Here is a 15,807-nt window from a genome sequence, read left to right on the forward strand (position 1 = left end):
GCTCCCTCGCAACCGGCGCCCGTGGCGTTCGGTGGGGGCGGAGTTTGTGGTTAGCGTCATCAGTGCGCGCCGCACGGCCCTGGTGCCGCTGTCGGGGAGTTGTTCGTGAGGAGCGCGGAGGCGTCTCTCTCCTCCCTCAGCGCCATGGCTGAGGTCAAGGTGAAGCCCGAGGTCCCGGACCCGCTGGACGTAGAGAACAGGTGCCGGGCGGGTCCTGCGGTGTAGGTGGGGGGAGGGATATATGATGGAGGGGGCGATAGTGACATGTCCGTGCCCTGCCCCTGGCCCTCACTCCTAACCCACGGCCCCCTGCCCCCCCCAGCCTTCCTGTGCTCCTCACTCCTGATCCGCAGCCCCCTGCCCTCCCACCCCAGGCCTGCTGCCCCCACAGCTCCCCGCTGCCCCCAACTCCCTTGCCCTGCTGCAGCCCCAGTGCTAGCAAGCAGGCACACTCTTCCCCGCCCCCCCCTGTCTGCACCCCTGAAGCTGCTGGGGCCCGTGCTCATAGAACTGGTGACCAGCCTCTACCCAACTTTCCTTGCTGCTGAGGCAAGCCAGAAAGAGCAAAATCCCAGACACTTGCTAATATTTAAAAAAACTGCCTAGACAGAGAGAGGAGGACCCAAAAACAGGACATGTCCAGGAAACGTCCGTGGTAACGAATGGTAACCCTAACCCACACTGACTTCTCTTCCTCATCCCACTCAGGATCATCGAGCTCTGCCATCAGTTTCCCCACGGCATCACGGATCAGGTGATCCAGAACGAGATGCCCCACACAGACGCCCAGCAGCGGGCCATGGCCATCAACCGGCTGCTCTCCATGGTAGGGTTGCATCTGCTTGGTGGGGGCACCAGCCCATCCCCTCACAGCCTCCCTGCCTGCACCCTTGCTTCCTAAGCAGGTGTGGCTTTAGGACTGGGCCTGGCCTGCTCACTTCTTTGGACTGGCTAGAGCAGAAAACGTGTTTTGTTCGGTGTTAGCAGCTGCTTACTGCTATTCTTCTTTAGCGCAGGGATAACACAATTGGGTCGTTAAGCAAATTTATTCCCTTGGGAGACCAAGTGGAAGTCAAGATCCACTGACATCAAAGGAAGTTTTGCCACTGGCTTCAGTGAGACCTATATTTCATTCAAATTCTATCAGATTCGGGATTTGAAGGCTGATTTTTATTTTGTTTTGAGCTTCTCTCTGACCTCTTTATCTGCTTTAATTTTAGTTGCATTTGTTATTCTGTAACACCCACATAACGACCAGCCAGTATTATGCCAAAGTGGTGACCCAGGTTCCTTGCATTCCTCCACAGTGAACAGAGCAGCTTCCCTGAGAGCGTTTGTGATGGTGAAATCCCATGCCTTGATCTTGTCATAATAACAAGACCTTTTGCTATAAACGTGGCCTGACTTATGGCTCAATGTAGAAAAAGATGTCCACACTAAATATTAGAAGCAAAAGGTCACTGTTGAATGTATCCTGTACTCATCTTTTTGTTCCAAGGGTCACATGTATGGTAGTAGTGTATTCGTGATGTTGTAGCTGTGGTGGTCCAGGAATTATGTGAGAGGCAAGAATTTTTTTGTGGGGTGATGTGTGATCCTGCACTCTTCTGAGCTTTCACCTGCATAATGGTGGGCAGGCAACTAATAACAGCATGTTGATGTAATATGCTGTCATCAGGTTGTCCTACCTAAAAAAAATAGGTACAGTGGACTTCAGGATCAGTCCTAGGTAGAGCTTGTTGCAGTAGTCGTTTGAGATAACAAAGGTGATAATGACAAGACCTGTATGCCAAAGATGAAAGAATGCAATTTGGTCCCTGCTGGTCTTTGGAAGTGCTCTGGAGAAGAGCCTAGGGTCCTGAAAATGTTAGTTTCTGTGACAACAGGGGCAAGTACACTCAAATGAGGGGATGTTGGTAATTTTTACCAAAGGCTTTGTGGTAAAAATGGTTTCAATGTTTTTCTATACATCCCGTTTGGAAGTGGACTGAGCTTACGAAAGGGCTGGATGAAGCCAGCTGTTTTGTCCACATCTTAAGAAATGCATGCTGGGCGCCGCTGTCACCCAACACAAACGCAGCCCTGGCCCAAGCTCTCTACTGGGAAGAGCCTGGCACCGCACCCAGCCCACAGCGGCCCTTGCCCTGAGCACAGATCTGGGAGGCACACGCTCCCGTGGAGATGAGCGCAGTGGCGGGATCCGTCCCCTGCAGCCCCAGGATGAGCCTCTCGCAGCTCTGTCCCACACTGTGCTCTACCCTGGCTGGGCAGTGCCTGCCCCACCCCCACCCTCTCCCTCATCACAGGGGCCTCAATCTGTGCAACCCCCCACCCCCGCTCCTCAACACCCTTCTCACCCTGCAACAAACTTGCCAGCCAGACCCCGCTCTCCAAGCTGGCCATGTGCGTGCTGTGGCCAGTGACACTGATACAATATGGACTGATGTATCGTTTCACCTCTAATCCTCAGTGATCTTTAAGACAAAAAGGAGCAGAGCTGATTAGCCTGCGTCTAGCTGCCACCTTCAGGTCCCAAAGGCAGGACAGTAGCACCTCATGAGCAACAGTTACCAAGGCTGGAGAAATAGCTAGTAGCATTAGCAGGGATGCTTGTCCTTGATATGGAGAGTTTTTTGCACCACATCCTTGTCTGAGACCTTACTGAGTTGGGTTAAAAAAGCCTGGAGTATGTCTGATGATACTGGAAATAATCTACTACTCTCTTCTTTCCAGGTGATATTTTTGTAAAAAGGAATGCTAAGAGACTGTCTGATAATTGGCAAGATAATGACAGTTAAGTGTTTAAGGATGGGACAACTCCTATGTGAGCATTGTTGACTACTTGACCTGGGGGAAGAGGACAGCTATTAACATTATGCTGTTTATGATCCTCCAGCCATTCTCTTGTGACCTAATTTAGCCATTAGATCAAGGCTCTGACCCTGCCTTTGGAAATTGGGAATCCTTCAAGCTGTTACACTGCTTTTAACCTGTACACATGGCAATTTGTTAGTGTTTTTGTTTAAATAAATGGGCATGTTATTGTAGGCTGCAGGAAGTGTACACTGGAACTTTACAGCCTTTATGCAGTGTTGGAAGGGAGCAAAAAGTTTAATGTTTTCCAGTTACAGAAAGAGGCTGGGAGCAGTGTCTGTGACCTTTACTGACCGGTGTTACTTGCTGAGCCAACTGATTTTAAAATGCAATGGTATTTCCAGAAGGTGAAAATATATTATGTTTTTTAGCCATCTTAGTCAAATAAAATTAAGTGACATTTCATGTCTATAAAGTATAGAAGGTAAATGTCAAACTCCTGCTCTTGGCAAAGAGCCAAGTACTAGATTAAATAGTTTGTGTCTGTCTTCCAGGGACAGTTGGACCTTCTCAGGAGCAATGCAGGTCTTCTCTACAGAGTCAAAGATTCTCAAAATACTAGGTGAGCTTGTTTGTTATTTTTTATAATGGAACAGTCCTTTGGTTATAGCTCCTCACCAGCTCTCACTGCAGTCTTGGGGAGAAGACTGCCATCCTGAAATGATGCTATTATAAAACGTCTGTTAACTCATTTGTTCCAACATGTAGTTCTGTCTTCCTTTGGGCCTTATCCTGTAAATATTGCCAGGGATAGTGCTACTCGTGGTGAATAGCCCCCATAAAATGTTATGAGCAGATCTGTATACTCGGGTAAAATCCAGTTGAAGTCACTGGGGTACTGCGTGGGGGTCACTGATCATAAAATATGGTGTTCTCTCACATCTCAAGTTGCCTGTGCAAAGTGGAATAAAATTGACTAGATCTGCTTCCAAGGGGAAAACCTCCAAACCTAGCAATTCTCCCTTCCTACCCACAAGCTCTCCCTGCCCCAACAAAATCCACTTTTTGTGTATTGAATTGGATTTTTTATGTTTACATCTCTTAGGTTAATTAAACCAGTAGTCTTATCTCCTTGTAATCCGTCTTTTACAGTAAAATGAAGGGATCTGACAACCAAGAGAAGCTGGTCTATCAAATTATAGAGGATGCAGGCAACAAAGGTATCTCACTGATAAAGAATATTAGATATAATATTGAACTAGCTCTGTTGCTTAAAATGTATCTGGAGGCGGGAGTGGAAGTGAAGGTGTAATGCTGTTTCCCAATATAAGGTATGGTGATATATAAACAAAACATTACCAGTTATAACTTTTTTGCTTATTTTAAGAGTTTCTCACCAAGGTGTAAAGTGCTTGTCCAAAACAAACAAACCTAAAGAATTGGTGTCTATAATAGGACTTCAGCCAACTCCTTCCCTTGTTCCCCCCGCTGGGACTAAAAATCTGTATTCTCCACAAAGTAATGGCCTCTCCTGTGAGGCTTTCTGACCCAAAACCTTCTTAAGAAGCCTGGGAAACAGCTTGAAGTATGTGAGAATCATCAGACTAGGACTGTGTCAAACTGAGGGATGAGGGATTAAGTTCCAGAGCCAAAGGCCCCTCAAAGACTGACCTCAAAACCCACATTTCCACATGCCTCCCCTTTATATAGCCTCTCCTGCAAACAAGAAGGGTGAGTTGGTCACAACCTTTTATTGAAGTGGTTTTTAAATTATTATTTTATTTTTTTAAAAGTGAGGGAAAGTTTCTCGCTATTCTTTCCTGTATATCTTATCCTGCTCCAATGCCGGAACTGAATCTGCCCATAAAAGCCCTCAGAGTAGACAATTTCTTTTTATGGCAACTGTAGACAGAGGGTAGAATAATGAGTGTTCTCACACAGTACATCCTGTTTAGTGGTATAATGATATAATGTGAGCTTTGAATTGGGAAGGAACATTGTGAGACTTGATTTGGATATAAGAACAAAACCTGTTACTGAGGCTTATAATGCTCAGTTCATATTCATTTTAATTCAACAACTTTTTCTTTTTTATTTTAAACAGGTATTTGGAGCAGGGATATTAGATACAAAAGTAATCTGCCTTTAACAGAAATCAACAAGATACTGAAAAACTTGGAGAGCAAAAAACTCATTAAAGCTGTTAAGTCCGTGGCGGTGAGTAATCCAGAGTTCTTAACTACTTGAAATACATGCTGCACAGTGTGATCGTTACAGCAGGTGACTAGCAGTCAAGAAATGTGTGTTCTCTTTCAGCTTTGTTACTGAATCTGTGATCTTGGGTGGGTCACTTAATTTCTCTGAGCACATCTACATGTGGCCATATGACCCAGTAACAACCCGTACTGCGCCATGCTGGCTGCCCGTGGTTATTTCTAGCTGCTGTTGCCGTAGCAGCGCGCTATAACGAGGGAGCACGTTGCTACTGTGATGTAGCATCACGTGTAAATGTGCCCTCTGTGTAGCAGCTTGCTCCTTTTCAAATTGCAGGCAGTATTTTAACTTCTTTGTAAAGCCATGAAGGACTGGGATATAAGTTGCAATTCAAGCAAAAATATTACATTTGTGTAGAGGCGTGATGGCTTTTGTGAAGAGAAACTGGGAATTGTACTAAAATCCTACCTTGTTATTGTTACGTGTTGTTTAGGCCAAACTACAACTTCCTTGCTTCATCCTTCCCAGACCATCTTGCAGTCACAACTTTTTTTTTAAGCATCATTCTCTTAAATGGAAGTGTGTGATTTCTGAATCACAACGTTAGAAATGAGTAGCTAAGCATTTGTATTCAGAACCAAATGTAAGCAAGTAGCAAATATATATGTTTAAGAATTGCTTGGAAGAGGGATAGATTTTAAATGCATCTTGTTACACTCATAAACTTTAAAGAGTTGAACAAGCATCAAGCATTTAACCTAGTTTATAAATGCCAGCTGTAGAATATGCGAACTATTTATGGTGTGGCTTTTGCAGCCTATTTGTCCTTCAGTTCTTGGGAAAGGCAAAGTATATGTTGTGTCTAGTACATAATGTGAAATGTCTTTGTCACTTGTTGCTGCATTTTAATGAATTTTCAGTAATTTTTCCTTGAAAACATGTTTAGTAGGCATCTCAGTTCAATGTAATAAAACCCTTTTCTTAATTTAGTACTGAGTCCATAATCGCCATCCCTTGCCTAAGCTTGCCTACTTCTTTGCTACATGCTGCATAATGCCCTGCTTTGGAATTATTGGAGCTTTGGCTAAGTGCAGATGTTCAAAAAGCCCCTGACAGAAGTGCTTGAACTATTGTGCTTGACTTACAAGTGCTATAAGTTAGCGTGCGAGCAAACAGAAGTGACATTTGCTGTTCAGTGTGGGGTGGGGCTTGGAGCCTGCCTGGGCTGGCTGCTGGGACTGCTCCCGCATGCCTCTGAGGAGGCTGCTGGAGTGGCCTCTCCCCTCAGGCAGCTGGCGATTGGTATGATCTCTTCATTTCAGGGCAAATGGAATCCCACTGTCTACAAATTGCTTCTGTCCTTAGTTAAATGCTTCTCTCATGTGGAAGAAACTTGGCTATTTAAAATTGCATGTATTCTTCACTAGGCCTCAAAGAAGAAAGTGTACATGTTATACAACCTACAGCCTGACCGGTCTGTGACTGGTGGGGCATGGTACAGCGACCAAGACTTTGAGTCTGAATTTGTGGAAGTACTAAACCAACAGTGTTTTAAATTCTTACAGTCCAAGGTGAGAGAAGGTTTTTTTTTTTTTTATTATTATTATTATTGCTACATTCATCTTCTGGTGTTTTTCTAAGTAATTATTTTTATATAAAAACCTGTTGCTGAATGGTTTTTACATAACTCTTAATATAGAAAAGTAGACTTTGTTGCAGAGTTGCTGGGCTGTAATTCTTGGCTGACTTTTACTTGTATTAATAGTGTAAACACAGTGGAGCACTCCTTTAAACCTATAATTCTTACCTTTTTTACAAAAAAGCCTCATTCCTCCAGATGTGTTTTTCAAAGTGTATAGGAAGAAACAAATTCGCTTTTCTATAGGGGGATCGGGGGACAGGGGAGGGAAGAAGTGTTTGACCCTGATTATTGCAAACTCTGCCTGGAAATCAGTACCTCCTGTCCCAACTTAAGGGAAACAGCCTTCATCTTCTTGACCCCAGTTGTTTTTTCCTGCCTAGTGCAGGGGGACTGGACCTGATGATCTACAAGGTCCCTTCCAGCCCCTAACAATCTATGAATTGCACTTGCCCATCAAAATGTATAGTACACATCTGTCTGGCCGATATTTTACCTCTGTAAATGAGATTCAGAATGGTACTTGCCCTTTCTCATTAATGCATTTATCTGATTGTATATGGTGCTTAACTTGTAAGTTGCCACTTAATGTAATTTGTGCATCATAATTTGTGGAGCCTTTTATCTGCTGCAGAAAAATACCTGTCTACAGTGCTTTCCAGAGACAGTGTCTGGGAAATACCTTATAACAGGGGTGGGTAATTATTTTGGGTGGAGGGCCACTTACTGAGTTTTGTCAAGCCATTGAGGGCCACATGACAGGCAGCCAGGGGCAGATAAATATTAATTTTCTAAATTTTTTAGGGGCCCCACGGGCTGGATAGAGTGGCCTGGCAGGCCACATCCGACCCGCGGGCCACATTTTATCCACCCCTGCTTTATACCATCTCTTTGTAGAGGCTTTCTCATGACTGAGAGCAGTAACTGTTCTTCTTTTTGTTTCTCTTGTTTTGCTCCTGTTCACCTTTTCCTAGGCAGAAGCAGCTCGAGAAAGCAAACAGAACCCTATGATACAGAGAAACAGTTCTTTTGCTTCATCCCACGAGGTGTGGAAATACATTTGTGAGTTGGGGATCAGCAAGGTCAGCATGGCATTCAATTTACTGCTTTCCAAATGACTGCTGATGATTAAGTTGAGGAACTGGGTCTGAGGGTTAATATACCATATTTACCCAAATCCAAGGCAACCTTGAATTTAAGATGACTCCCAATAATTAGTTTCTATACACGGAAAAATTTAAATGTATTGTCATTTCCCACGTATAGTATCTAATTATTGGAGGATCTTCTTAAATTCATCCCCCCATCACTGCAATGGGGAAGGCAGTGGTAGGGAGATAGGTAGTGTGGGTTAGGCAGTATGGAGGCAGACAGCTTAGAATCATAGAAAATTAGGGTTGGAAGAGACTGCAGGAGGCCATCTAGTCCAACCCCTTGTTCAAAGCAGGACCATCCCCAGCTAGATCATTCTAGCTAGGGCGTTGTCAAGTCAGGCCTTAACCTAAAAAGGTGGAGATTCCACCACCTATCTAGGTAACCCATTCCAGTGCTTCACCACCCTCCTAGTGAGAGTTTTTTTCCTAATAGCCAACTTAAACCTCCCTTGCTGCAACTTGAGACCATTGCTCCTTGTTCTGTCATGTCACCACTGAGAGCAGTATAGTTCCATCCACTTTGGAACCCCCCTTCAGGTAGTTAAAGGCTGTTATTAAATCCCCCCCTCAACCTTCTCTTCTGCAGACTAAATAAGCCCAGTTCCCTCAGCCTCTCCCCAGAAGTCATGGGCCCCAGCCCACAAACCATTTTCATTGCCCTCTGCTGGACTCGCTCCAATTTGTCCACATCCTTTCTGCAGGTGGGGAGGGTGGGGGAACTGAACACAGTACTCCAGGTGTGGCCTGGAGCTTGCCAAGCAGCTCATCTTAAGAGTGAGAAAATGACAGTCAGTTCCCTGTAGAGTGGGAATTGCACCATATTTGAAGTATTACAGAAAGTGGAGGTGCATAGGGGAATGCCACTTAGGAAATATACATAATAGGCCAGCTTAATCTTAAGGACTGTGAAAAAACAGCAAGATTTAGTCCACTTCTAACTTTATTATATCCTTTCTATAGCCATTGGAAGCTATATGCACCTATCTGGACCTAAACTACACTATAAAGACTCAGCAGTAATAAAAATTTACCCCTTTTTTTTTTTTTTTTTTGTCTTTAGGACTTGGTAACATCTGCCTTCCCTTGTTCCCAATGTTTGTTTTTCTTTTAGGTGGAACTGTCAATGGAGGACATTGAAACCATTTTAAACACACTCATCTATGATGGAAAGGTGGAGATGACCATCATTGCTGCAAAGGAAGGGACAGTGGGCAGTGTGGACGGACAAATGAAACTGTACAGAGCTGTCAATCCTATCATACAACCTACTGGACTGGTTCGAACCCCTTGTGGTCTCTGCCCAGTAAGTGGCTTGCTGAGACTGTGAGGAGGGAAGAGGTGCTTGCAGATATAAAGATCTTGTAGAAAGTTAGGCACATTCTTAAGCTTGCACATGTGCACTATCCCATTGACTTCAAATAGTTATAGTATAATAAATTGGGATTAATAATAGTATAATAAATTATATAACATAGATTCATCGATTGTACGGGGCTGGAAGGGACCTCGCAAGATTATTGGATACAGCTCTCCTGTACTAGGCAGGAAAGACAACTGAGGTCAGGTGACCCCAGCAAGGTGACTGTCCAGTCTCTTGAAGATTTCCAGGGTAGGTGATTCCACCACCTCTGGAGGGAGCTTATTCCACAGTCTGGACACCCTGACAGTAAAGAAGTTTTTCCTAATGTTGAGTCTGAAATGGTCTTCCAGGAGTTTGCGGCCATTACTCCTGGTTTTCCCCAAGGGTGTCTTGGTGAACAGTTGTTTGCCAAACCCTTGATGTGTACTCCCCTAGTGTAGCAGTAAGGTGCTACCAAGTCCCCTCTCAGCCTTCTCTTTTTTTAGGCTGAAGAGTCCCAGTTCCCTCAGCCTTTCCTTGTATGGCTTGCCATGCAAGTCTCCGATCGTACAGGTAGCTCTTCTCTGGACTCTCTCAAGCTTTTCCATGTCCTTGTTGAAGTGCGGCACCCAGAACTGGACGTGGTACTCCACTTGACTCAGAATTGGTGAGACCACAGCTGAAGGAATCACTTCCTTGGTTTTGCTTGAGATGCATCAGTTGATGCATGCCAGAGTATTGTTTGCCCTGCTGGCTACAGGATCGTGCTGTTGGCTCATATCTAGCTAGTGTTGCCCTTAGGTCCCTTAAAGTCATGGTGCTACTCAGTTTGGTGCCACATAACTAGCTGAAGTACCCATTCTTTGCCTAGGTTATTATTTTTTTAATTGCAGCGTTTGTTTATTTTCAAAGAACTTAGTACAACATATTTTAGGTAAAAAATATTGCTTTATTTTTAAAGAACACAGCATAGCATTTAATATTTAACGTGGAGTGGAAAAAAAAAAGGCAAGTGTCCATGTAATAATGATAATTGATCTGAATTCGCTGCATCCAAAATGGAGTGGTACCAGTTTATCTGAGAAGCAAAGTAATCCCAGTCAGTGGAAGCCCCAAAAAGGGTCAAGTGAAAAATAACCTGCTTATAATTTTCTTCAGGTGGTATTCAGTGATTTTTTGGAAGGTTTAGAGTAGATAGAACCAACCATTCTCGAGTTATAAATGAAGTGTATGTCTGTATGTTCGCTTAAGTGAGAGAGGGAAGTTATAGTATAATAAATTAAGTAAATGCCTTTGTTATAGAGTAAATATGATTGATCCTTTCATTTAGGCCATGAAGTTTTCTTTCTTCATGTTTCCTCTCTTCTCCTTTATTGCATGTTAGAAGGACAATGTCAAATTGGGTGTGCTCCAAAATGTAGTTTTTATTTAAAAAATAAATAAACAAAAATCCAGCCCTAAATTTAAGCAAGGGCTGGGGGAACTCTCCAACCTTTAGAAGCAGTTTTCCTTTCAGATTAACCAGCAAAAATCTGCAACTTTGTTATACTGGCTGAGAACTGTAAAGTGACACCATCACTTTACTGTTGGTGTCTTCTGTTGAGAAATGTAAAAATGAATAATAAGCAAAACAAATTTATAAATGATTTCTAAAACTCTTTCTTTTGTAACATGGATAGGAAACAATTAACATATTTTTAACCTAGCCTCTTTCTAACCTCTCTTCATTATACTCTTTACCCTGGTGCTCTTGCACAGCATGCTGGTGAATGTAGTGGAATTTCTACAACTGCTGCTCATAAGTACCTGAAAGATTTTTTTGCACGTAAAACCCCTAGAGTATCTGTTTCACTGTTACATTCTTGATTCTTTGGCAGTGTATTACAGTGGAGAGAGCACTAGATTTAGGAGTCATGAGACTGGGCTTTTTTCTGTTCTCGTTTGAGTCATTTGGCAAACTATTTTACTTCCTGAACACCTGTGCCTTGCCTCTCTAGATCATTGGTCTTCAACCTCAACGTACCCTTCCACAACTTTTAAGAACTGAGCTACACCTCATTTGAAAAGCTAACTTATTATAGGATTTACCTCCTTGCAGAGAAGCTGGGCAGTTAGGGTGAGGCAGCAGCCAGGTAGAGAGGAGCCTAAGTCTGTGTTTATCTCCTCACACCTCACAGCACCCTTCAAAATACTTTGCAGCATCCCAAGGTGTCCTGGTACCCTAGCTGAGAATCACTGCTCTAGATTATAACCTATTCAACTGGGGCTGTCAACTGCTTTCTCTGCATGTAGCAATTAGCATAAAATGACCCCATTCAAGACCCCAAGTGTCAGTGTAATACAAGTGGAAATCTTTATCATTTTTGGGGTTTGATGCAGTTCCTGGGCGCCTATACATGAGTGTGGAGGCTGCTCCGACATGCTGGAATTCCAGCTTGTCAATGCAGACTTGGTTAATCAAGTCCGCTGGAGTGTGGGAATTGCTGCACTCCAGCAAACTCCTCCATTTCATGTATCAGCATCCCCGTGCTTAAAAATAGTGGCAGGGTGCTTGAACTAAAGCTCACTTTTAAGCATGCAGACACTGATACAGACCAGCTTTCAGAGCCACTCTAATTAAAGCACTGCCCACCCCTGCAGCACATGGAAAAGTGCCCCCTAATTGTTGGTCTGCTTCTCTGTGGAGTGAACATGGAAGACTTTTACTTGAAGTTGGTTTGTGCTCACAATAGGTAGTGAATCTTAACCTTGTTTTCATGTTTTTCCATAGGTTTTTGATGATTGCCATGAAGGTGGTGAAATTTCCCCATCAAACTGTATTTATATGACAGAATGGCTAGAATTTTAGTAGCAGAATAAAAACTATGAACTGTGTCCACACTTCGCAGCCTAAGTTGGTGATCCAACTTGTTTTTTTTTAACCCTGGATGATGATTTTTTTTGTAAGCGACTTCAAGATATGAAGTTCATTTGTTTTTAAACACATGAAGAAGCAACATATTTGTTTGTTAGCAGCTGTGACCGAGGACTAAAAGCCATGAACTACTTAAGATCAAGTTACTGATAGAAACCTAGACCTGTTGCTGCACAAAAAATGGAGGAACACTTGTGTGACAGATGCCACAAATGGTTCTGGAGTATTATAAAATCCTGAGGGTTTCTGTACAGCACTCTGCCATAAGCTTGAAAATGAGTCATTTGCTTTAACATTGATAAAGGATATGAGTCCTAAATTTTGTCTTCAGACAAGTAATACTGAAGAAGAAAGTCTCAGTCTGAAAGGCAGCACCTTACTCCAGGGATAGCCTAAGTCTGGCTGGGGGCTGAAATTGTAATACCACAACTGTTCTAAGCGGGTGGTCCAGCATCACTAACTGATTCCTTCTCATCCTCCTTTCACCTTGAGGTTAATTAAACTCTCTTTGACTAACCTCTTCTACATGGGCTTGTTTTCTCCCTTCCTGCTATTGCACCATAATCTGCTGATGGGTACCTGGTGCTTAGCTTTCTGTGCCACTTGGCAAACAACCGTAAAAAGCTTTATGTTAGTCTGTTTCAATCTCATCTGATGGCTAAATTGTGCAACTGGGGTATGGGGCAAAGTATTCAAATACATTACTTTAAGGAATAAAGGTACCTCTGGAAGAGAGAAATCCCTGCTGTCTGTTAGCTACAGTATTTTTCATGGATGATGTGAAAACTCTTGCTACTGTTGTGCTGTCCATTAATCAGTTCTCTTAGCTTTGTTTTGTGGTTTAAGGGAGAAATCTGTTATCAATACATTGTCAAAACCTGTTGTTCTCTTTCTTTCTTGTGGATTGGAAGCCCTGTGAAAACTTTATCTTTGCATTCCTTCCCTTCTTCTCTGATGCTACGTTGAGAATATAATTTATCAATAGCCTGTGTTCATCTGTTCCTTTTGTGGACTGCATTGTCTTGACCTGTATGCTGGCTGATAGACATTAGTTAGCTTATTGTGAACAGAGCTTATTGTGAACAGATCTGTGCCAGATCTTGAGTTGCAGGTATTTTTCTGACAAAGATTCAGATGATCATGTGCAACTTAAGGCTATGAACACTCATTTTTTGTGCTGCTTCATCACCCTAGTTGAGTATATGAGCTTGTTATCACTCGTGCCCCATGGTGATTAAACAACTACTCAGGAAAAGACATCTCTTTGTTTGCAAAAGTATTGCAGTGTTTAGTATACATGTTAGAAAAGTGAGGGTGGCATGTCTAGTTTAGGCTAGAAGTTTTAACCCTCTGGTTAGTTCAAATCAAGCTAGACTAATAGTGACCAAAACTCATCTGGAAGGTGGTCTTGGAGGCAATCTTCATACTTAGCAGGGGTCCAGATCTTGCTTGGTAGCAGTCCGGGGTAAAAAAAAGGCCAAGGACTCGAATTGGGCTGGAAGTATCCCTTTTGCTGCTCCAAGCTTCCTGTTGGAACAGGCCATTAAAGAGGAAGTTTGCATGAGCTGTCTGTTTTATAGATAAAGAGTGTTTCTTCCCTACCACAATCATTGCAACAATAAATTAACAATATAAAGAAATGACCTGAGGAAAGGCTGGCTGGTCCCTCTGCCACAACTGCTCTAACTTTGGTGCCCTTTTGTGCTATAGGAAGGACTGTCAGGGGATTTCTGCTCTTAATCCCTCTCCAATCAGCAGCCGCATCTCCTCTGAATCACTCTGCCTCCTGTCTCTCTTACTCACTGATGTGCAGTATGGTTATGCCTAGAACACTTCCTATTTCCCATCTGCCACCTCCCTCCATGGAAAAACAGATGGTCCTAAACGCCAAAAGGTTCCAGTCTTAAGTAACAGAAAAGCAATGAAACGCAGGAAGAGCCCCAGAAACTTGCAGAGCTGCCAGGCAAGTACTGTTCAACAAATGTGGTCAAGCTGTTTGCATTGTTGTGGGAATGGGCCAGATAAGCAGCATATAGAGTAGACTCTGGCTTGGAGCACAGTTTTTTTTTTTTTTCATGGTTTCATTTCTTTTGTAGGGCCTTGTCCAGTTGGGCCTTCCAATAATGGGAAGGGGAGACTGTTTACAAGCAGAAGTTTACCACAAAATGAAAGGAAGTTTTTCTTCCCCAGCCTATTTAGCCCTTCTATCACTGTTGACCGCTCTAATCACCACCCCAGGGACCACCCCAGGGATCCGTAGAAGGTCAAGAAAGGATAATTAGCACTAAAATATAATGCCGTCTCTGTTCTGCATTTAGAGAGGACCTAACACAAGGGGTTCCTGGGCTGTGGTGGCCTTCCACACTGGTAGAGCATGTTATGTTGTACGCTCTTTCTAAACTTGAGGGAAATGCCTGTACCACACGCTGACATTTCTGTGTGTTCTCTTTACTTGTACAGGTTTCCCTCGATTTGTGCTGTACATGTGTTCCCGGAGAACGGCACATAAACCAAATTTGCATAAAGCAAACCCACTTTACAATGTAACAAATAGGGGTAGGTTCCCATGGAAGTGGGGGGAGGGAGTGAGGCTGGGACTAGGGAAGGGGTAGGGGGAGGGGTACCACTCTCGGGGCTGCACAAGGCAGCAAAGGAGAGGGAACAGAGTAGCACTCACTCCAGCCCTGGCTGCAGCAGCCTAGGGAGCAGCCAGCCCCAGCTGCCTGCAGCCGCTGGGCTGCACCATGCCCCAAGGCGCCTGGGGCTCTACCTGTCCCCACTCACCCCAGCTCCTGCTGCAGCCGCCCCGGGAGCAGCCAATGCCAGCTGCCCGGAGCCACAGCTAATGCCAGCTCCCTGTAGCCGCTGGGCTGCACCATGCCTTGGTGCATTTAGCTGGTGTTGGCTACTCCCAGGGCCACTCCAACACAGGCTGGGGTGAACGCAGACAAGCGGAGCCCCAGGTGGCGTGTGGCACGGCACTCACCCCAGCCCATGCTGGAGCAGCCTCAGAAGCAGCTGACACCAGCTGCCTGCACCAGGGCACAGCGCAGCCGAGGAGCGGAGGTGAGTGCAGATAAGTGGAGCCCAGGTGCGGTGGGACGGGCGGAGCATAGTCCAACCCAGGACTGCTGCAGTCAGGACTGGTGTGTGTGTGGCCATGGCGCTTTCTCCTCCCCCCAGAGACTTACCTGCTTGGGGAGGGATGGGGGGGGTGTCTATATTGATCGCATAAGAGCGAATTCACATATAAATAACCTGCATAAATCGAGGGAAACCTGTATAGTGTTTCTGTATCATATGGCACTGAAAATAAGCAGATGGCTCCAAGTCCAGGGAAGTATTATGTTAGTCTTGCGGTGTATGGCCAATGGAAAGCCAGTTTCTTCTTTTTGCAGTTTGGGACAGCCTCTATTAGGAAACAGCCCCACATCTTTCAGTTACTCACACAATTTCACCCTGATTTGCCTGGGAGCCCTTGGGTATCACTCCTGTACAAATAAACCAAAAAATAACTGAGGTTCAGACACTTCTAGAATCAATGGCTATTGAGTAGCCATTTAATTCAGGTACAGCTTGGGGCTAGTAACACCAAGGTTGCAGGGTGGCTCCCTGGTTGGACTAGATAATCTCTTGAGGTCCCTGCTAGTCTCACGTCTCTGTGATCCATTTTAGAAAGGTGTCAGCTGTTTCACTTTTGCTCCCCCTGTCTGTAAAACAGACCCCCCCTCCT

General features: G+C 44.2%; 1 protein-coding gene across 3 annotated transcripts; it reads left to right on the forward strand.

Annotated features, from left to right (window-relative positions):
- The first annotated feature begins 34 nt into the window (after positions 1-34).
- Positions 35-13,724, forward strand: POLR3F (RNA polymerase III subunit F). Of its 3 annotated transcripts, none has more exons than XM_025212126.1 (9): positions 35-159; positions 709-826; positions 3,369-3,436; positions 3,967-4,034; positions 4,919-5,031; positions 6,456-6,599; positions 7,642-7,749; positions 8,933-9,124; positions 11,931-13,718. In XM_025212126.1, exons 2-9 carry the CDS (start codon positions 770-772, stop codon positions 12,006-12,008), a joined length of 828 nt encoding a protein of 275 aa, XP_025067911.1. In that variant the 5' UTR covers positions 35-159; positions 709-769; the 3' UTR covers positions 12,009-13,718. The 3 variants fall into 3 exon arrangements, with proteins under 3 accessions (XP_025067911.1, XP_006030509.1, XP_025067910.1); XM_006030447.3 differs by having other exon boundaries at positions 49-200; positions 11,931-13,717; XM_025212125.1 differs by lacking the exon at positions 7,642-7,749 and having other exon boundaries at positions 49-200; positions 11,931-13,724.
- Positions 13,725-15,807: the final 2,083 nt, after the last annotated feature.

Source organism: Alligator sinensis, unplaced genomic scaffold, assembly GCF_000455745.1.
Source record: "Alligator sinensis unplaced genomic scaffold, ASM45574v1 scaffold21_1, whole genome shotgun sequence".
NCBI classification, from domain to species: domain Eukaryota; kingdom Metazoa; phylum Chordata; order Crocodylia; family Alligatoridae; genus Alligator; species Alligator sinensis.

Coding starts and splice junctions, on each gene's coding strand:
- POLR3F (XM_006030447.3), top strand. CDS start 145: ATGGCTGAGGTCAAGGTGAAGCCCGAGGTCCCGGACCCGCTGGACGTA. Junction 827..3,368: donor TCAACCGGCTGCTCTCCATG/GTAGGGTTGCAT, acceptor TCTGTCTTCCAG/GGACAGTTGGACCTTCTCAG. Junction 7,750..8,932: donor GTGAGTTGGGGATCAGCAAG/GTCAGCATGGCA, acceptor TTTTTCTTTTAG/GTGGAACTGTCAATGGAGGA.